At 43.0% G+C, this 23,233-nt stretch overlaps 1 protein-coding gene across 2 annotated transcripts; it reads right to left on the bottom strand.

The window, feature by feature from the left end:
• hif1al (hypoxia inducible factor 1 subunit alpha, like) lies at window positions 1-22,791 on the bottom strand. Of its 2 annotated transcripts, none has more exons than XM_042296014.1 (15): window positions 22,649-22,791; window positions 17,256-17,443; window positions 15,320-15,477; window positions 13,339-13,423; window positions 13,059-13,174; window positions 10,157-10,344; window positions 6,965-7,071; window positions 3,569-3,716; window positions 3,231-3,436; window positions 2,800-2,936; window positions 2,607-2,699; window positions 2,282-2,412; window positions 1,706-1,817; window positions 1,452-1,575; window positions 1-1,266 (listed from the first exon to the last, which is right to left on the bottom strand). In XM_042296014.1, the coding sequence occupies exons 1-15, from the start codon at window positions 22,678-22,680 to the stop codon at window positions 1,205-1,207; spliced, it is 1,887 nt and encodes a 628-aa protein (XP_042151948.1). In that variant the 5' UTR covers window positions 22,681-22,791; the 3' UTR covers window positions 1-1,204. The 2 variants fall into 2 exon arrangements, with proteins under 2 accessions (XP_042151948.1, XP_042151949.1); XM_042296015.1 differs by having other exon boundaries at window positions 15,320-15,474.
• Window positions 22,792-23,233: the final 442 nt, after the last annotated feature.

The raw sequence follows: 23,233 nt of genomic DNA, 5'->3' as shown, positions 1-23,233 counted from the left end.
TGAATTTGTCTATCAGTTTATTCAGTCAATAACACTAGTCTTTGAAAATGAAAGTTATGATAAAAGGCAAATGTCTAAATGGAACTAAAACATTAAGATTAATCTAAATGCAATAATCTTATAAACATGCAACTAAAATAAATCCTGTGTGTGCTTCAAACCAATGATCTTTTCTCCTAAACGATAAATTCATAATAAAAGACAACAGGGGAGTAATTGACAAGGTGTTAAGTAATCATTTCTACATGGTGTGAAATGAATATGCATATCAGATATTTATCCACTGGGTTTGCAAAATAGCAACCATATTCCGAAAATAAATAATTACTGATTAAATGATAAGGTGATTATCTGGCGCCACCTAGAAATACATGATAAAAACAAACACTGCGGTTCATACAATAGTAGTCTTATAAGCAAGCATACAAAACATTTTAATACATCAAATTGTTCTAAAGTCTAGCATGTAAAGTATATAAAAAAAGACGAGGTAAAAAGATGCCTCTGAAATAATTTGTCAGTTTGGTTGGAAAGAGATGGCAGTCAAAGAGCCCTTGTCGAGTTCTACAGATTATTTGAGGTAACAACTGCCTGAGTACTGCATCCAACCGGTCAATAGCAATGGCTTGTGTTGATAGTAATTCATTTGATCTTTTCTTATAAAAATGACCCATATATATGCCACTGACGATCGTTCTGAGGTATTATTGGGAGATATTATAACCGTTGTGCGTTTGTTACAAAATAATAAGTAACCTAAATGTCCTGTACAGACTGTCAGGTCCACATACCGTACTAAACAACAATAGACCAACTGAAGGGTCATCACTGTGTCCTAAAACACCACTTTGTCAGACTTACTGTACGAATGGTTTTTTTTCTGTTCTGCCCTCGGAAGCACCATGGGGTCAAGTGTAGTGTTTAGACTAAAGTCTACAAGTGTTCACAAGAATAGAGGAGAACACTTAACAACCCTGAAGGGGGGGGGGTGAACCTAGTACTGCCACCTACTCAGACATGAAAGAGTAGTTCAGAGAGAAAAGAAGGAAAACCATAACAGGCTGTTGTTGTGAACATGGGATGGCAAGAGTGAGGAAGTCTCTGAGTTGGAGGTGCTGGTGTCTGGTTGGGGAGTGTGTGAATCCTGTTGAGGCTCTGATCTCAGCACTCCCCAGCTGGCAGGGAAAGATTGGCAGCTGCTTCCTCAAGTCAGAGAGGAGGTCAGGGGGTCAGGTGGGCGGGACAAGAAGAGGTCCCTCATCAAGGCTGGGGGAGAACATGAGAGAGAAGGGGAAGAGGTAGAGAACTGAGGTGGATTGGTCATCATCACCTATTTCAGTAGATATTAGCTAAGTTGAATTTGGTAGGTACAGTATGACAGGCTTCATGTCTGGCATTTGCGTACTAAATATTTGCCCAAGATACAGTAGTACCATGACGTGTGTTTGTACCTGCAGTGTCACATAGTCCCTGGGCTTCACCGAGGATGGGGTCTCTGTCCGTCAGCAGTTGGCTCCGCCTGTGGGGGATTGGCTCCAGCTCCAACTCTGGGTTGTCTACATCCTCCAGGCAGTCCTGAAACAAACAAACCATTTCAACTTAAATAACACATCATTGTGCATGAAGTCATTTGAATGATACCTTGAACAAATGTTATCCACTGTTCCCAACCCCCTCCACCCACAACCTTAAAGGCCGTCCTCACCAGCAGGGCGTAGCTGAGAAGCAGTTTGTGCTGGATGGGGGACACCAAGTGTCTCGGTCTCTTGTCCTGACTCATCAGCTGGGAGGGCATGTCTTCATCCTGCTCATGACTTCTGTGGAAGTTACAGTTTGGAACGTTCAGCAACACTGTCCCTCCAAAAACAGCCAACACACCACCGCCTGTCACTCCCAAACAGCCAACACACCACCGCCTGTCACTCCCAAACAGCCAACACACCACCGCCTGTCACTCCCAAACAGCCAACACACCACCGCCTGTCACTCCCAAACAGCCAACACACCACCGCCTGTCACTCCCAAACAGCCAACACACCACCGCCTGTCACTCCCAAACAGCCAACACACCACCGCCTGTCACTCCCAAACAGCCAACACACCACCGCCTGTCACTCCCAAACAGCCAACACACCACCGCCTGTCACTCCCAAACAGCCAACACACCACCGTCTGTCACTCCAAAACAGCCAACACCACTGTTACTAAATCCAACCGGTCGTCTTGTCTCTCTCACTGGTGTGACCCCAGACAGCAGTGGGTCAGTAGAGTAGATGGTTACCGTTTCCTGGTAGCAGTGGGGGGCTCTGGGGAGGGGCTGTCAGGGGTCTCAGGGAGCTGGACGCTGAGCAGGAAATCATCATCCATGGAGATATACGGAGCCAGCATGTCCAGATCAACCACTTCCATGTCCTACCAGCACAGGAGACAGACTGCTCAATCCCAGGTATAGGCTCCTCTTACTAAATGTCCCTCTCTCAAAATAGTTTGAGGTATTGAAGAAATAGGAAAGCACTAGAAATCCAGCTCTGTTGTGTGTGGTCTAGCTATGTAATTGTGTGGCGACCATGCACATCATTATGTGTTCAGCTGTATACTGCATGTACCTCAGGCTGGTTTCTCTTCTGTACGCTCTCATCTGGACAGACAGCAAACAACTTTGCCACCTCGTCCTCTATTGGCAGCTCCTCAATGGGGATCTGACGAGGACAGATATATAGTGGACTCCTCATCAGTGAGAACACTAGACTCTAGATACTGTATCTTTACTGACATTTAAGAATCAACTAAAGTTCTTACCAGCGCTGGTGCTGATGAGGTGAGCTTGCTGAATATGGGTGAGAGGAGCGTCCACAGCTCAGGGGTGCACAGTTCCTGAGGGAAATCTGGGGCGGAGTCAGAGCTTGATGGAAGACCGAACGACGGCTCCGCAAAGTCTGCAGAAACACATGTCAAGGCACAAACATAAAAAGCCCTGTGAGCACTCATGACAGTGAATTAATTTGTAGTAAGTAAGCTTTGTCTGAGCCAGAATGGCCCATAGGGCAGGAGGCTGCTTCTGTAGCATGAGGCAGCTTGATCTACTAGTACACTAGTCTGTCGTAGGGCCTCAGGCCACAGAATCTTTTGGTATTCCACCGGGGTACAAACTCCCAACCTTCCAATCTCAGGGGAGACACTAACCACACGTTAGTATAGTACTAAGGTGTGAATTAAAGTTTGAGGATGACCTGTGAGGGGTACGATGGGGCCTCCTGAGACAGGGGCTAGTTGGAGGAGGTCCTCTGGGTTCTCCTTCAGCTGGAGGGAGAGCTCTGCACTGCTGCTGTTGTCACTGTCACACACGGTCTCCTCGGAGGCCTCAGAGACAGGATCACTCTTCAGCCCACAGCCAGTCTGCTCTACTGAGAACACCACATCCGCCTGCTCCACCACACTGAGAGAGAGAGAGACACAAAGACAGACAGACAGTGACAGATGATAAGTATGGAGAAGATGTAGGGTAGGGAGAATGGAAAGGGATGAACATATGTGTCATGAAAAAGGAGATGAGGAGGTGGGGCATTACCTGAGGATAAAGTTAAGACAGACCACAGCCTCTGGTTGAGAGGTCTTGTTGTTGTAGATGACTGTAGCCTGGGTCTCTGCCCACACGAAGCCCCCACTCTTAGCCAGGAAACGGTATAGACTGGTGCACACCTGGCCTTTGGACAGAACTGAGATGGGGGGGGCAGTGGGTAGGACAGGTCAGTGGATGACAATTAGAAATGTACACATATAAATGTACACAGATAAAAACATGTGTATACACCCACCGGCACGCACGCACACTTCAAGTTGACCACTTCACTGTAGCACTCCTAAAAGCTAGTAAAGCGCATGCCCCGCCCACCTCAGGATTCCCCTTTCCAGCCATTACTTCCCTGTTTTTTTGTGTGGTGTAAAATAAATTTGTCAAATAATTGTTGATGGGTCGATTTGTTTAAAAAGAAAATCAATGCCCATTCCTTGCTTGTACAATGCAAATTTTCCTGTAGATTTTATGTTTGCGCTAATGTCTGTCATGACCGCTCAAACACATGCTGGTTCCCTTCAAAATGTCAACAGCGATATGAAGATTTTGATCGGAATCTTTTACAACGCCGACACTTGGATGGGGATTAAAATGCAAAGACAATATTTATACCACAAGACAGAGGAGAAAGGGATCTTTCTACAGGTGAGTGTTCCTTTATGGGCCAGTTTAAAAAAAAAGTTATGATTAAATCATTTGAAACGTTCACAAAGTAACTCACCTGCAATGGAAGCCACTCCTGAAAAGGAACAGCCAAATCTCCTAAATACGGGTTTCGATCTTCCACACAATGTAAACTATTTGTGCGTTGGTAAATTATAGAGCACAGCATTTAGATTATAAAACTGGGGGTTATAATTTTCTTAAAGAAAGTCACCAAATGTTGAATATACAAGAGGATTTGACAAAAAAACAACAACCATGAATATGAGTGGAATCTACGGTGAAAGCTTTCACAAAAGAACAATTTATGTCAAAGGTGAAACCTGAATTCCCACCAAAACTGATGGATTACGTACATGTGTCTGTTATTATACAATTGTTTCTGATATAATTCAGTCAATATTTGATGGAGATATATATATATATATATATATATATCTCGCTCCATTAGGCAGCTGTTACATTTATCAGAACTCTATGATGATTGTTGCTACTCAAAGCCTCAGTGGTCTGATGATAGACTATGGATGTTTCTCAAAATGCATACTACCATACCGGTCTAAATCAAAGTATGCGAAACGGAGCACAGAGGGCACTTCTCGAATGCGTACTCCCGTTTGAATGTATTTTGAAGCATGCGTCGATACAAGCTTCAACGGAAAGTATGCACAGATATATGAAGCAACCACGTAAAAGAAATACGCACATTTCTTAAATCAATGGCAGCCATTCTTTGAGCTGAAGCGAGAGAAAAATAAACTCAGACTTTGGAATTAAATGTTGCCCATTCACATCTCATGTTGTCAGCATACAATATTATATCTTGATACATTAATAAATACATGCTGTGTTAATTTTGGGATGTTACCCTGCCTACAATACCCACAGTATTGTGCGTAGATTGCGAGCCCAGAGTAACAGCGTTATTGCATTTTGGTACACCAGAAGTTCAATTAATTTCCAATGGAATGCTACGTTTGCCTTGTAGCGCTGCGTTGCAGAGGCAGTTGCAGTGCGTTGTGTGGTGCATACATTGGATTTATCGAACGTAAGCGTCAAACTGTCTGGTAGACTGCTTGACAGAAATGGTAGCAGAAGGCGAATGTTGAACTTTTGTTGGACACATCCAGATGATGCTGCTTACTATTTCGCGTAATAAAACTATCGGTTTGATCAAAGCGTAAGTCAATAGGTCTAACTGGCTCGCTAACAATTATTTGTGGCCAACTACCCACGAATAATTGATATCTACCTTGCAAAACATTAGTTTTAGGTCATTTTTGCCTGTTTTAACTAGCTGGCTAGCTAGATTATAATGATTCACATTTATTAAACCTTTAACTAGGCAAGTCAGTATATCTAGCTGATAATTATGAAGTAAAATGTTTGCTTTGTGTATATCTTGTTTGGTCTCCATTGTTGCCATTACCCTGGCTGGAAGAAGGTTCAGTGAATGGGGAGGTATAGTGTGAGGTAATACAGTAGGGGGGAGTGCTTCTTAAATGTAATGTTTTATGTGTTCTCCACACTCTCATCCTCACAAGAACATGCTCAAGAGAACGTCCTGGGAGAATGCACTCAGAGCATGAGATTGTGGAGCATGGTAGTATATGCATATTGAGAAACACCCCTATGCATTCGAGCAGAGCCTAGCAGTAGCTCTGATGTCTTTGTCCATGGCTCTGTTCACACTGATCAGTCTGCTTCCCACATAAACCCAGGAGGAAAGGCTGAACAGTAGCATATCAAGTCTGCCCGACAACAGCTGTCACAATAACACGTCCCCAGTACTCACAGTGTCAAGTTACTTATGCATCACTCACAGGCATAACACGTTACAGTGTTACACAGACTCTCATAGTACTGTCATTTGTCACATGATAAAGTTACAAAGGAGACTAGGGCTGCAGTCCAAACACGTTATTTTGACCCCCCTCAGCCCTCGTGCTAGTCACTTTCCCTTGGGGGAAATCCCAGTCTAAACCGGATGCAGTTTGATTGACAGCGTCATGGCATTTTGGTACACCAGAAGTATATTCATTTCCTTGCAGCACTGCGTTGCAGAGACAGTTGCATTACGTTCTGTGTGGTGCAGATGTTGGATTTATTGAACGTAAGCGTCAAACTATCTGGTAGACGGCTTGACAGAAATGGTAGCAGAAGGCGAATGTTTAACATTTGTTGCACACATATCCAGATGCTGCTGCTTACTATGTCGCACAATAACACTATCGGTGTGATCAAGACGTAACGTTGCCCCCTCAGCACTTGATTTTGCTCAAGGGAGCGAATGAAGAACTAATCACTTGTGGGGTTTGATATGACCCACAATTCAATGCAAACTGTAGTCACGTCATACTTCGGTGGACGCAAAGTGTCACATTTAATCAAAACTGCTGCATTTTCGGCATGTCAGACAAAATTATGAAGCTAGCTTGCATTAAAATATATATATATATACAGATTACATTGATTTTATCATTGGCAAATTGCTTAGTGTCGTAATGAGGACCCTATAAAAAGGAGCTAGCTTCATAAACATGTTTGGGAATTCTGAAATGTATTGGAATAAATGACCAAACTATAAAACTAGCTAGCCAGCTAGTAGCTGAGGGTTTAGGGCCGAGGGCTGTCTACTTTGAATTTGGACTGCGGTCTAGTTCAGTGAAACCAATGTTTTAGCATGGGCCCTTCCACCTACAATCCACACTGCTCTCAGAGACTCACGGATGTGCAGGCTCTTGGTCACATGATCTGAGTCCAGGGCATGATGGAATTTGTAGGCAGATTTGCCAATCAGATCTTCTGGCTCGTATCCTACTAGCTCTGATACCCTGGCAAGACAGTGGAGACAGAAGGAGGTGTCAGGGGTGAGAGGTCAGCTTGGAGTCAACAACCAGAGATGATGTAGTATGGTAGTATTGCAAGAGGGAATGGTATAACATGGTATCTTAATCTGCTGGGGTAAATTAGTTATGAGTTATTGTAATTCTGAGTCCCGCTGAGAGTGGGCAACAATGGTTATAAACTTTCCCACGGTATGGGGATGACCACCTCCAGCTGTCTGTCTGTGTGTAGTGGGAAATTATTTTATTAAATTATTTCCTGTATTTGATTTGTTAATGATATGTTATAAATATAATTGTATATGTGGAGAGACCCCGAGGGAGACATTCCCTGGAATTAGGTGAAACTGGAATTAGCCATGCTAATATCATGTTAATTTTATTTTAATTTCACCTTTATTTATTAACCAGGTAGGCTAGTTGAGAACAAGTTCTCATTTGCAACTGCGACCTGGCCAAGATAAAGCATAGCAATTCAACACATACAACAGAGTTACACATGGAATAAACAAAACAGTCAATAATACAGTAGAACAAAAGAACACAAAAAGTCTATATACAGTGAGTGCAAATGAGGTAAAATAAGGGAGTTAAGGCAATAAATAGGCCATGGTGGTGAAGTAATTTCAATATAGCAATTAAACACTGGCATGGTAGATGTGCAGAAGATGAATGTGCAAGTAGAGATACTGGGGTGCAAAGGAGCAAGATAAATAAATACATACTGTATGGGGATGAGGTAGGTAGATAGATGGGCTTTTTACAGATGGGCTATGTACAGGTGCAGTGATCTGTGAGCTGCTCTGACAGCTGGTGCTTAAAGCTAGTGAGGGAGATATGAGTCTCCAGCTTCAGAGATTTTTGCAGTTCCTTCCAGTCATTGGCAGCAGAGAACTGGAAGGAAAGACGACCAAAGGAGGAATTGGCTTTGGGGGTGACCAGTGAGATATACCTGCTGGAGCGCGTGCTACGAGTGGGTGCTGCTATGTTAATGACATGTTTGGTTAAGTTCTTCTGTTAGTTTATAATTATCTGTTTTAACTGACTACTGATATCTTTTAACTTCTTAAAAACAGACCTTTGACCTGTTTAAGTGCCGATGGTATACTTTCTGGTAATCTGTGCCGACGGTGGCTAAGGCCACTGATTTAGCTGCAGTCTGAGAATATTTAATGACCTTGTTGACAGAACAGTTGTCTGCTGATAGTGGATGAAGGGCCTTATCCGAGGAGTCCAGGCAGACTTTTTCTATGTTGGAGGTCGTCTCCCTGTTGCAACATGTATGAAATCTAATTGATTGACTATATCGGCAACTGCTCCTCTTTTATTCATGGGTTGGGAACCAAAATAATTTTCCAATCATTCCGTTCTGAACAGAACTCCTATAATATAATAAAGTTCTGAACCGGGTCAAATCCACCCAAAAGTAATGGTTTATTTAGTTCCTTTTCGTAATTTTTTAAACTTGTGAAAGCAACATTATTTTACATTCAGCTCATTCATTTACTCCACCAATTAGCGTGGATAGAGAAGCTTGCTACGGAACAGGTGAGCAAGTCGTTTACATGTTGTTTGATTGGGCATACAAGTGCAGGTGCGACTGAAATTTCATGAGTGGTGAGAGAGCGAGAAAAAGGGGTGAACTTTTAGGGGGCTTGAAGTTCTGAACATCATGGCATGACTTGGAATGTGTTTAGGCTATTACTAGCATCAGCACTTCACTGAATTACATCATTATACTAGATATTATGCATATATTTTAAACAAAAAATATTATTAAACGGTTCTCAAGATTTGAAAATAACAGTTCTGTTCCCGGAACACTGGTGATTGAACACTCGTTGCCGGTTCTGTTTCCGTTCCTCGAAAAATGTTGCTCTTTTACATTTTTTTTGGTGCTGTTCCCTGAACCGGTTCCAACCCCCGCTTTTATTCACTTGACAATCCCCTTTACAGTGTGTGTGTGTATCAGGGTTTCTGTTCGGAAAATGTGACAGCGGACATTTGACCGGCAACATTTTAATTGACCAGATATTTGAGAAATGTACCGGACCAATATGCACTAAGTGCGTAACCTGATTAGGGCGTCTACCCACGGTGCTCAGAGTGACAGAAACCACTTTTAGAATATGGTAACCCGTATTAACAGAACATGCAAGTCGAGGATGCAACGATGTGCGGTCCTTCTTACTGAATTCTGAATGCAATTAACGGGAAAACTTTTGGTTTTGAAAAGTCATCCAACTCGGAATTCCAACGCGGGCCTCTTGCTAGAGCTCCGACTTTCAAACCTGAAGATCACGGATGTCATGATTTGACCTCGTATTTTCAGAGTTCACAGGTGCAGCAGCACCTCTTGCGAGTTCTGACAGATTTTCCACTCAAAGGCTCTGTATCTGTATGCGGGTGATAAATAAGATGCAACGAATATACTGTACACCTACATAACGAATATACAGTACACACACACATTACATTTCACTAGATTATGCAAATTAACCTATAGACCGCATGCCCAGTCAAACGTATTTCCATCTGCAAAAAAATACAATTAACTTGTTCGAACAAAAGCCTGCTATTACCGGCTAACGGAAACCCTGGGGTGTATGTGTGTGATGTTTCTGTTGCCGTGTGTGTGTGTGTGTGTGTGTGTGTGTGTGTGTGTGTACTAGCCTAAAAGTGAGTGTTCGGTCTGGTTTAATCATGGGTGTATTCTTTATGCTGATTCTGTTGCAAAAACGTTTTGCAAACAAAACTTCACTCCAAATGCTGTTGAGTTGCATTTTGTTCTTAAACGGAAATTGCAATTTAGTCGTGTTGCTCTTTAAAAAAAAAAAAGAATTGCGTCTGGAAGAAGTTGGAAGTGACCCCAGGACTTCCCTCCTCTATCAAGCAGGGTTTCCCAAACTCAGTCCTGCCCCCCCCATTCATTTAAACATTTAAATCAACTACAACTTCCGTTTAAGAACCCAACATATTTTACATCACGTTGAAGAAATGTTTTGCAACAGAACCGGCACAAAAGAATACACCCCGTGTGTATGTGTGTGTGTGTGTGTTCGCTCAGCCTCACCTGCCATCGCAGTGTGTGAAGCACAGGTCCATGCTGTGTCGAGTGAGGAACGTGCTCCGGTCCAGGGGGAACTCCACACTAGACGGATGGGGGATGGGCTCACACAGCACTGTCATGAAGCTGCCTGCAGGAGGTGATGAATCCTCGCCACTGCAGCACACACGCATGTGGCCTGTACAGTGCAGCACCTGGGGGCCACAGACTGCAGTATGATAACAATGGCTATCCATATATACTTACAGGGCACATGAATGGGCATCAGGACCCATGTGAAAGTAGTAGAGCAGGGATGGGGGACACAAATCTGAACTCATAAGGGGCTGCAGTTGCTCGTTTTATTTTGTGTGAGAATTGATACGAGGGTCTTTAAACTAAAATGGGGGCCACGTGTAGCCCATCTCTGTTGTAGCGTCAACTCAGGGCAGACGGACTATGTTAAGCAACATTCACAGTGGGACTTGAAGCTAGACATGCCCTGTTAGAAGAAAGTGAAAACATTTAAAGGATTCTTCAATAGAAGAGTAAGGCTCCCATCCCGAATGGCAGACTATTCCCTATAAAGTGCACTACTTTAGACCAGAGCTCTGGCGCAGACCAACTAACTGAAAGATGGAGAGGTACTGGAATGACAGTGTTAAATTGGGATGTGGCACCCTTGTAACATGGCCAAGAGTGAGAACACAGACTCACCCCAATAACACACCTCTACTGGAGTCCAGAGCATAACTGAGTCAAGGCTTTCTGACCGTCATGGTTTCTGATGGACCCCTGCCCTGTGTGTTGGTGCACGTGTGTACACTTGTTTTCCTATCTTATCAGTACCCCCAACGTCCTAACAACTCACCCATATGTCCTGACAAGGTAGGAAAACAACAACTTTTTTGAAAAGTCAGGACTTCTTTCATGTCCTGAATTTGTTCACATGCGATTTTAAGCTTAAGGGTTAGGTTTAGAGTTTGGGGGTTAAGGTTAGGTTTAGGAAAAAAATATGATTTGTAATGGTCAAAAATGTTTACTCCACAAAAAGTCCAGAAATGTTAAGAAAATAAAGCTGTGTGTTATCCCCTGGATCAACCTCTCGATGCTGGACACCGAGCCAAGCAGAAATGAGAGAAGCAATAGGGGACACCATCTATGCTACCAATGATGTAGGCAAGCCATAGTCACTCCAATAGGAAAGAACGTAAGGCAGGCTGGATTAAATAGGGAACCAGACTCATAAACCAGAGAGACATGGTTACTTCCCCACATCTCATCATTAGAATATGATTGGAGAGGGTACAGACAACCCCCTGATATCTAGGCCAGCCAGCCTGTCCTGCCAGAGATACCTAACCTTTCAGCTGGATCAAGTGTCCTGGCCTTCATCTTATGTTAATTGATGTTTCTCTAATGTCCTAGCAACGTCACTGGAAACAGAAACTTGGGCTACATATGAATCTCACTGAATGGTGAAAGACGGCCCTAATAGGGTTGGGCGGTATTCAGATGTTCATACCATCCTGTGCCATACCGGGGTATTACCACTAGCGCCCCCTTGTGTGCACTATTTCTCTCCATAGCGGACACAAGCTAAATGTTAACAAGCGGACATAAACTAGTGTTTCAGCTCAACCAACGTTCTTTGGCCGTTTTTCAGCCTTGGGTGAATTTTGACTCGTTCTATTGTCCAGCCTAACAGCAGGAATCTTGATCAAGGAGGGGACTCGTCTCTGCTGTAAATCTTGCAAGCTAGCAACTTAGCAAACCAAATGTATAGCTGGAGAAAATGTATTTGGCACATCCTAGATAGTCAAATGTATAGTTAGTTATAAGATAATTAGCTAGCAAACAGTTGTGAGTTTCAAGTGTAACTTGATCACCCCTCTGTGGATCGATCGGCACGTCACAACGCTTCCATTTGCTCTGTGTGCTCTTTGCAAACCAATATACCACGTGACTGACTCAATCAGCTGCTTGGGGAACGACTTCATAATGAAACAAGCAAAATGAAGAACGCCATCTGCTTCATATATTAACCTAGTGCACAAGTTGACAGCAGGTACAGTGCATTCGGAAAGTATTAAGACCCCTTGACTTTTTGTTATGTTACAGCCTTATTTTAAAATGGATTAAATAAAAATCGTCATCAATCTATACCCCATAATGACAAAGCGAAAACAGATTTTTAGAAATGTTTACATAAATATTCAGACCCTTTGCATTCAGACTCAATTGAGCTTAGGTTCATCCTGTTTCCATTGATCATCCTTGACATGTTTCTGCAACTTGGAGTCCACCGGTGGTAAATACATTTGATTGGACATGTTTTGGAAAGGCACAGACCTGTCTATATAAAGGTCTAACAGTTGACAGTGCATGTCAGAGAAAAACTCAAGCCATGAAGTCGAAGGAATTGTCCGTAGTTCTCCGAGACAGGATTATGTAGAGGCACAGATCTGGGGAAGGGTACCAAAAAATGTCTGCAGCATTGAAGGTCCGAGAAAACGGTGGCCTCCATAATTCTGAAATCTAAGAAGTTTGGAACCACCAAGAATACCTAGAGCTGACCGCCCAGCCAAAACTGAGATATCGGGGGCGAAGGACCTTGGTCAGGGAGGTGACCAAGAACCTGATGGTCACTGACAGAGCTCCAGAGTTCCTGTGTGGAGATGGGAGAACCTTCCATAAGGACAACCATCTCTGCAGCACTCTACCAATCAGGCCTTTATGGTACAGTGGCCAGACGGAAGCCACTCCTCAGTAAAAGGCACATGACAGCCCGCTTGGAGTTTGCCAAAAGGAACCTAAAGGACTCTCAGACCATGAGAAAAAAGATTCTCTGGTCTAATGAAACCAAGATTGAACTCTTTGGCCTGAATGCCAAGCATCACATCTGGAGGATTCTTGGGGGCAGACGTACCTTCCAGGTGGCAGACTTTATGTTGACAGTGCGCCCTCTACTAGTCAGAGTGCTCTTCATCCTAAGGAAGAAGTTCATCTCTGTGTGTTGCTGCGCTGGTTTCTTCTTGGACACACCTGGGTTGGAGAGATGGTAGAGTTGGAACCTATGTGAGCATGAACATAGACACACACACACACACACACACACACACACACACACACACACACATGCATGCAGTCACTCACACACATACGTATGAACGCACACACACAAACATACAAAGGGTGGTTTGTCTCACCTGGCCTAGGCGCCAGGAGATCCCGTAGCTCCTCTTGGTCACATGGGTGGACAAAGTCATACACACTCTGACCCAGCAACTCCAGCTAGACAACATAGTAAAAACACAACCATGTCAATACAATACCACACAGGCCCCTTCCCATGAATTACAGATTCTGAAAAGCTGCAGTACAGGTTCTCTCAAAATACTAAGTCAGAGAATATCACACCAGGTGCTTTGTAGCTTGTATTTGCTAACTTCTACAAACAGGATGATGACTGCATTTTCTTGGCAATCCAACCAGACTCTTAGATTTGTCCTGCAGGGTAATCTATGGGACCATTAACTTTTAGCTCCCACGTCACTATTGTGGGATGATTATTTGTAATGAGTGTTGATTGTATTATCACATGGCTACACGTCAATTTATGATTAAAAAAAATAGAATTATAATATATAAAGTTAAGAAAAGTGGAGAAAAAAAAATATATATATATTTCTGTAGAATATGAGGGTTCTCAGAGACGACAACCTATTCTGAAAGAAGAAAAGGAAGCACATATATGGAGCACATACACTATATATACATAAAAGTACGTGGGCAACCCTTCAAATGAGTGGATTCGGCTATTTCAGCTACCCCCATTGCTGACAGGTGTATAAAATTGAGCACACCGCCATGCAATCTCCATAGACAAACATTGACAGTAGATTGAAAGTCACTGAGCTTTTCAGTAAGGCCAAAGTGGCACCGTCATAGGATACCACCTTTCCAACAAGTCAGTTTGTCAAATGTCTGCCCTGGTCAACTAAGTGCTGTTAATGTGAAGTGGAAATGTCTAGGAGCAACAACGGCTCAGCCATGAAGTGGTAGGCCACACACGCTCACAGAACAGGACCGTCGGGTGCTGAAGGTCGCAAAGTGTGAAAATCGTCTGTCCTTGTTTGCAACACTCACTACCGAGTTCCAAACTGCCTCTGGAAGCAACGTCAGTACAAGAACTGTTCATCGGGAGATTCATGAAATGGGTTTCCTTGGCCAAGCAGCCACACACAAGCCTAAGATCACTATGCACAATGTCAAGCGTTGGCTGGAGTGGTGTAAAGCGTTCTCTGGAGTGATGAATCACGCTTCATCTGGCAGTCCCATGGACGAATCTGGGTTTGGCGGATGCTAGGAGAACGCTACCTGCCCGAAATGCAAAGTGCCAATTGTAAAGTTTGGTGGAGGAGGAATAATGGTCTGGGGCTGTTTTTCATGGTTCGGGCTTGGCCCCTTAGTTCCAGTGAAGGGACATTAACACTACAACATACAATGACATACTAGATGATTCTGTGCTTCCAATTTTATGGCAACAGTTTGGGGATTTCCTGTTTCAGCATGAAAATGCCCCCGTGCACAAAGCGAGGTCCATACAGAAATGGTTTGCCGAGATTGGTCTGGAATAACTTAACTGGCCTACACAGAGCCCTGACCTCAACCCCATCAAACACCTTTGGGATGAATTGGAATGCTGATTGCGAGCCAGGCTTAATTGCCCAACATCAGTGCCCGACCTCACTAATGCTCGTGGCTGAATGGAAGCAAGTCCTCGCAGCAATGTTCCAACATCTAGTGGAAAGTCTTCCCAGAAGAGTAGAGGCTGTTATAGCATCAAAGGGGCGACCAACTCCATATTAATGCCCTTGATTTTAGAATGAGATGTTCGACGAGCAGGAAGTGTATCATGTCTGCATTCTACTAAGTCTTTAACTGATTCATTCTACCTGACTGTACTCAATAGAACTTTGTGGATACAGCCTGATTGTAAACACATGGGAACAACGCACAACAGCAGTGGAATTGTAAACGGCTATAGTACTACTATATGCCATTAGGTAGATGCTTTTTATTCAAAAGAGACTTACAACAGTGAGTGCATTAATTTTCATATGGATCGCCCCAGCGGGAATCGAACCCATGACCCAGACGGTGCCAGGAACATAGGGCTGTATGTACCTGTGAGATGCCCAGGTGTTTGCTGACGCTGTCACCCAGGTAAATCATATCCCCCTCCTCGGTCATCACCAGGATGAAGCCTGCCAGCGCCCGGGGGTAGAATGCATCCACCGTGTCCTCGTCCCCATCTGTGATGCGCTCCTCACTCGTGTCCCCTGCAATGACATAAAACACACGTCATTAGAAAACACACCCCATGTCATGTCAGAACCTGCTTGGCCTGGACTACCACCATCTTGGGAGTTGGTTACTACTTGGAAAGTAATAACGAAAGTAGGCCTGGCTCTCTCAACCAGTCACAGTACAGGACAGGACATGGACATACAGTGGGGCAAAAAAGTATTTAGTCAGCCACCAATTGTGCAAGTTCTCCCACTTAAAAAGATGAGGGGCCTGTAATTTATCATCATAGGTAGTACACTTCAAATGACAGACAAAATGAAAAAAAAAAAAAATCCAGAAAATCACATTGTAGGATTTTTAATGAATTTATTTGCAAATTATGGTGGAAAATAAGTATTTGGGTCAATAACAAAAGTTGATCAATACTTTGTTATATACCCTTTGTTGGCAATGACAGAGGTCAAACGTTTTCTGTAAGTCTTCACAAGGTTTTCACACACTGTTGCTGGTATTTTGTCCCATTCCTCCATGCAGATCTCCTCTAGAGCAGTGATGTTTTGGGGCTGTTGCTGGGCAACACGGACTTTCAACTCCCTCCAAAGATGTTCTATGGGGTTGATATCTGGAGACTGGCTAGGCCACTCCAGGACCTTGAAATGCTTCTTACGAAGCCACTCCTTCGTTGCCCGGGCGGTGTGTTTGGAATCATTGTCATGCGGAAAGACCCAGCCACGTTTCATCTTCAATGCCCTTGCTGATGGAAGGAGGTTTTCACTTAAAATCTCACGATACATCCCCATTCATTCTTTCCTTTACACGGATCAGTCGTCCTGGTCCCTTTGCAGAAAAACAGCCCCAAAGCATGATGTTTCCACCCCCATGCTTCACAGTAGGTATGGTGTTCTTTGGATGCAACTCAGCATTCTTTGTCCTCCAAACACGATGAGTTGTGTTTTTACCAAAAAGTTATATTTTGGTTTCATCTGACATTCTCCCAATCTTCTTCTGGATCATCCAAATGCTCTCTAGCAAACTTCAGACGGGCCTGGACATGTACTGGCTTAAGCAGGGGGACACGTCTGGCACTGCAGGATTTGAGTCCCTGGCGGCATAGTGTGTTACTGATGGTAGGCTTTGTTACTTTGGTCCCAGTTCTCTGCAGGTCATTCATTAGGTCCCCCCATGTGGTTCTGGGATTTATGCTCACCGTTCTTGTGATCATTTTGACCCCACGGGGTGAGATCTTGCGTGGAGCCCCAGATCGAGGGAGATTATCAGTGGTCTTGTATGTCTTCCATTTCCTAATAATTGCTCCCACAGTTGATTTCTTCAAACCAAGCTGCTTACCTATTGCAGATTCAGTCTCCCCAGCCTGGTGCAGGTCTAAAATTTTGTTTCTGGTGTCCTTTGACAGCTCTTTGGTCTTGGCCATAGTGGAGTTTGGAATGTGACTGAGGTTGTGGACAGGTGTCTTTTATACTGATAAAAAGTTCAAACAGGTGCCATTAATACAGGTAACGAGTGGAGGAGAGGAGCCTCTTAAAGAAGAAGTTACAGGTCTGTGAGAGCCAGAAATGTTGCTTGTTTGTAGGTGATCAAATACTTATTTTCCACCATAATTTGCAAATAAATTCATTAAAAATCCTACAGTGTGATTTTCAGGATTTTTTTCTCTCATTTTGTCTGTCATAGTTGAAGTGTACCTATGATGAAAATGTACAGGCCTCTCTCATCTTTTTAAGTGGGAGAACTTGCACAATTGGTGGCTGACTAAATACTTTTTTGCCCCACTAACTGGCCAATGGGAGCCCACCTGAGCGGAGGTGGTGCATGCGAAGGAAGCTGAGCGTCACCCTCATGATGGCGGCCTTGTCCAGGTCGGCGGAGACTCTGCGGGGGAGGGGCAGGGTGTGGGCCAACTTGTAGAACAGCTCCGTCTCCAGACTCCGCCTGCAGCGCGCCGCATCCCGGGAACGCACCTTCCGCTGATCCGTACTTGACCTGGATAGAGGGATGAGTGAGAAGAAAAACAATTGTGAGGAAGTGATAAGATAGGAAGAGAAGTAGAAGAACAGACCAAGGCATACTGAGGAGGTGTTCATTCAGGAAGATAAATCCTTTGAAATTTCTTGACATCCCTGCGCTCACAAATGTAATCAAATTTTCCGATGCGTGAAATTCTAACCAATCAAACGACTAAAACCCTTTAAAACAGATTTCAATATATTTTTTTCTGTGAAGTCAGTCATTGGGTCCACAATGCCAAACTAGATATTTAACATCCACTTCGTATCTACAGTGTAATATCCACTTCCTTCTCAGACACCAAACAAAATTCTAATTTCAAACATTGGTTTAATACTCTTCATTATCAAACTTCGGACCTTTTTACTCTCGCTATCACACCTCCATAACCGAATAAGCAAATATGGAAATATTCAAACTCACACATACAAACAGATGGAACAAAATGTATTTCCTAAATTGTTTCCGCTTTGATTCAGCATGTAGGGGCCACCATTTGTAGTTTACGTGTTCACCAAGTCACACTATGTCTGGGAGGGAGAAGGGAAATGATCCCATCTAAACCACAGCCCTCAAATCTCCTCTTACCTCCCTCCCCTGAATTCCTCCCTCGCTCCACGGGGACACAGGCAGGCTCTGTTAACCTGTTTATGGCATCTGACCCCAATCAAGTCGGACCCCCACTTCCGCTTCTCCCTCATGTCCTCCATTGTCGTAAAATAATCCAAATGACTCATGATGTGTGCCCCTCAAATGATACATTTGTAACAGCCTGAGCGCACTGGACCTGAAACAAGGGTACAGATGCAACCATGTGCCATTTAAATGCATCTGACCGACACTAGTGCTCCCAAGTCAAAATTCCATGTGCATTCCACGTCTACAAATGAGTTTCTTTAAAAAAAAAAGTTTAATCAAGATTAGGAAAAGTTTCATGGCACACTTAAGAGTTACTCAAGGCCCACCAGCGGGCATCGGAAAACCGGTTAGGAACCACCGGCCCATCATACCTAGGAAGTTAATTTCCATGGAAAAACAACCACGTGATTCTCCGCCCATGCATATAGCCTACAGCAGGGCTTTCCAACCCCGTTCCTGTAGACCTACTGGAAGGTAGGTTTTAGCTCCAACCCTAATCTAGCGCACCTGATCCTAATCAATAGCTGGTTGATAAACTGAATCAGGTTAGTTCCAACTGGGGTTAAATCATACAGGAGGGTAGCTCTCCGGGAACAGGGTTGGAGAGGCCTGGCCTAGTTATTTAACTGAGAACATGCATGGGCACATTTGATCTTGCACACCCAACACAAAAAAAAGATGATGTAAGCAACTGAACATGAAGAATAATTATCCTATGAGAGTTTGTGAGTAGTGCGACAGGTGCTTTAATACAATCGATTACAAACAAAAAATTAAACAAAGACAACCATTCAAAATAATCTGCAGGACTAAAAAAAATCTGAGAATGCCAAAGTTGTCTGTATGACCACCCGCTCCCAGCATGAAAGAAATGCTACCGAATGGCAATGCTCTCTGTAGGGACCCGCAGGTCCCGTGGGATTCAACGCTCTACAGTACAGCAGGGAACAGAACAGTAGAGGTCAGTTCAGTCAAGTAGAGTATAGTTCAGTAAAGTACATTAAAGTTCAGTACATTCGTGTACACAACTCTAGTGTACTCGTGTGCTGTACTGAACTCTACTATTCTTCCTTACTGTACAGTACTAAACTATACTTTTCTTGAATGTAATGTACTGTACTATACCACACTGTGCACTACTGTACTGTACTGTCCAAACTTGTGAAACATAGACATTTATGATTGGTTAAAATTTGGACCTGACCAAATCTGAACCAATCACGGACGTCTAGATTTGGGGCAAATTAAAACCAGTCAGGGCCTTAATTTATCAACCGTGCGTAAATGTCTTACTAGGTTCTGACGTACGTGAAGATTCTAAGATTTTCGTGTGCCACAAATGGGGATTTATCAAACTGTCATATGCAACATACATGCATGTTTTCATTGATAAATCAGAACCATATTATATTTACGCTCATGTGAACGAGCGTTACAACCCCCCTGAAACCCCCCTGAATAATGCACCCCCATTCACCTTTTATGGTAAGGAAAACACCCTCATTTGTTGTATGATTTGGAAATGTCTAAACTAGGCCATGTTACTTTCTAAAATAAAGCACAATGGCAAATTTGATTACATTTCTGTAGAGGTGTGGCCAGAATGTTTTAATATTTTACAGTCACCTTTCCCAAACACACTGGCCATGCATTTTGCACGATTGATTGTTATTCAATTATTCAAACAATTTAAAAGTAAATGCTACAGCCCACACTATGCAAAATAACATTTTGTTTGTCAATAGATGATTGTGTTTCCATCTTCTGCCTTGGTATAGGCTATGATGTCACACTTGTATCTCACAGCAATACTGCAGCCGGCCCATACTGTCCCATAATGTACTTGTTGAAGTAACAGTTGTTGTGTTGAAGGGGTCAGAGTGCATTGCCTGCAAGGCCCTGACTGCTGATTGGTCAGTTCATTGGAGCCAGATCCTTTTAACTCCTGGGATCTTTATAGCTCAGTGGCTGGTATGCTGGGGTGGGGGAGGGGTATTTGAGTGAGATGGAGCCTCTCAGCCAGCCCGTTCGTCTGCTTTTTTTTAAGAGTGCAAGATATTTTGTGAATCTGTCTTAAAACATAATTGTATTTGTAGGGGTTGAAAAAACATGAAGGAAAAAAAGGTCTATATCAAAGAATGTCATTTTGGCCATAAAAATACTGTCTTAAGTTACAGGAATGAAAAGATTTTATACAATTTGATGAGAGATTTTTGACACCTAAAGAACACTTGGGCCTTGTTACAGTTAAACATTTATACAGACAGATTGTTATGAGATATCTGCTCCCTTTTCTGTGCACATGTTGACAAGATGTTGGGGAATCACTGAAGTGGAATATTGACCCACTGAGCTTGCCTTATGACTCAAACTGAATTTTTCCACTGCTCTATGTTCGCTACATACTTCAATTTGAGACTACCATCGTTGAAGTAATTTGTGGTGATGTCAAAAGGAGGGGTATTGTACAAAACAAAGTAATCAGTGATTGGGTCATCTCTAACCAGAGTATCAAAGCCAATGACTAATTTTCAAAATGCCGCTTTATCCACGTGTGTTCTTGCTCTGGCCCAACCCATCGGTTTCTGGGACCAATGAGAATGGTTAGAATGTTTTTGTGTTCTAGAAATCGTCGGGGAGGTACTCAGATCCAGACTCATTGCAGAGAAGAAACTAATGTCCATGGGTGTGGCGTAGCATTTGGCCGGAGCAAGGAGTTTGGGTAGCCAGGCAACCACTGAGCATTTCTGAATAGTCTCTTCATGTACAGCTCAATAAAGAAACAAGGCATTTTGTTATATTTCAATGTAATATTGGGATGTAAACTCAAACTTAAATACATTTAAATGTGTATTTGACATGGTATATGTGTCTTCAATTGAAGCCCATACTGTGTGAGATGTATACATTTGAAAAGGTAAAGATTTGTTTAAGACTACCAAACCTGTCTAAGCCCTCCACAGAAACATGATAGAGTCCTATAAAAGGTGTTTAGTTCAGGGATAGTTCAGTCAAAATGTATATTTGGGTCTAATTATCCTGACATTGAGTTGTGTCTTTAGGCCCATGGTGAGTCTACAATCATCTATTTATTACTTCTGCCACAGCCAGCATGGCCAAATTTCATGAATGTAAACAGCCAAACCGATGTTAACAATGCTGCACTGCAAGCTGAAAATTTCCCCCCCAAAAAATATTGTTGTGGATTCTCATCACCATGGGCTTTCAGTTCAGACAACTCAAGGTAAATCTACCCAAATATAGATTTTGACTGAACTAAGGCCTCGCTCTTTAACCTTTTGATTTTTGAAAAAGATTTCTATTCGATATATATATATATATTTTTTTAAAGTTAGCTTCTAAAGGGTTCCAAAACCGTAGATCGCAAGCGAGAGGTATCAACATTTAGATAGAGCATTTGGGCAGCATCAGACCATTTCCCACACCCGGCATATAAGTAGCCTACATGGAATGACCCAATGCAATGCAACTGGAGTCATGATAAGGGCAAGATTGATGATATTGAGGTGTGTGAATTGGGTAGGCTCAATCCTATCCTGAATTATAGTTAACCCCTCAACCAAAACTATGTATCAAAATAAATACTTAAATATGCTCAACGTGTCCTACAACAAATAAAATAAGGTTGTCTAATAGTTGTTGGACTATTTACAAAGCCAATATCTAAATGCAGTGACATAAGTGTCATGGCCATTGGGGGGGCACAAGCCCCCGCAGAGTTGTCATGTGTAAAAAAATATATACATTATATATAAATGATAATAACATTTGTCTGTAATACTACTAGCCATAGTTTTTATCAAGTTGGCTTTAGCTAGCCCAGATAGGTTCCTAATCTCCCAACTTCATAACTAGCTACCAAGAAGCCATTTCAGGCTATCAATCAAGTTAGATTAGGTAGATTGGATGACTAGCTTAGCTGGCATGTGTAAAGGACATCACGCTGCTTGCTTAGCGAGTACCACTTCGGACCATACCTGGAGCGAGCTCAGATCCTCTGCCTTGCTAGCTAGGACAAGTAACCACTCTCCTGAAGAGTCTTACCAGTCAACGCCACATGAAAAGATAGCTGAAGCCTGAAGTAGGGACCCTTCAGGCTGAGGAGTAAGTTTCACACATCCCCATCAGCTACACATGCCTGTGCGGCAAGGTTGGTGGACTTCAGAAATGCAAGCAAAAACTAAATGTACTGAATAAGACTTACATTCCTTACCCAGATGTTTGTCCCTAAATAGCAGGAAAAAGCAGTTCCTCCTCATGGACTTTGTGCCCTCTCAGATTGTGGGGGTACATGACGCCCCTGGGAGACAATACTTGAAAAATGGAATAAGTGAATTGTACTTAAAAAAAAAAAATGTTTTAAAAATGTTAAACATTTTGATATTTCGGATGTGTACATGGGTGTGCACGTCCAAGTTATTTTGGAGTCGGCAGACAATAGGCTACGATAACACTTGGAATACGTCCTCGACGATGTCTAACTGAAAACATACACGTAGAACTCATTTAAAAATGTCTTACCGTTTTCCAACAGGCTCTTCTTTCGTATCCATATTCAAATCGTAAACGTTAAATCTAACACTTCAGGTTTTATTCTATACTGACTGTTCTGTTCTACTCGAGAAAGATCTAACCACAACGCCTCGTATCGCCTGCCTTCCGCCTTTGCAGACATTATAGCCAATGAGAGGCCAGATTCCCAAATGAACAACAGGGCTGCGTTCAGTGCGAAAAAAAGTACGGCAACGTTCAATTAAAGGGAAATGGTGCTGTTCTAAACGACCATTTGAAAAACTGAGAGGGTTTGGGGTTAGAGAACGCTCCGCTTTCCTTTAAATGCGTACCTTATTGCTTCAAGCAACGGAGCAAACGTACCTCAAAGTCTGTTTAAGAACGTTTTGAGCTAACGTACCGTTCGGTACAAACGGTCACGCAACGTAGCAAACGTTCAATCGACCTGAAGGCACCCCAAGCACAACTTTGATCTATTGGGCTCGTTTGATATTGTAAGGCTGAAGCAACCGACTGTAGAATAAATTCGAGGAGTGAAGTCGGACACTAATGTGGTTTTCCAACAGCAAGGCTCAGATCAGCATGGCAGGGTCA

Source organism: Oncorhynchus tshawytscha, linkage group LG13, assembly GCF_018296145.1.
Source record: "Oncorhynchus tshawytscha isolate Ot180627B linkage group LG13, Otsh_v2.0, whole genome shotgun sequence".
NCBI classification, from domain to species: Eukaryota; Metazoa; Chordata; class Actinopteri; order Salmoniformes; family Salmonidae; genus Oncorhynchus; species Oncorhynchus tshawytscha.
The sequence above is the reverse complement of the archived record's forward strand: the minus strand, read 5'-3'. Positions and strand labels throughout refer to the sequence as shown.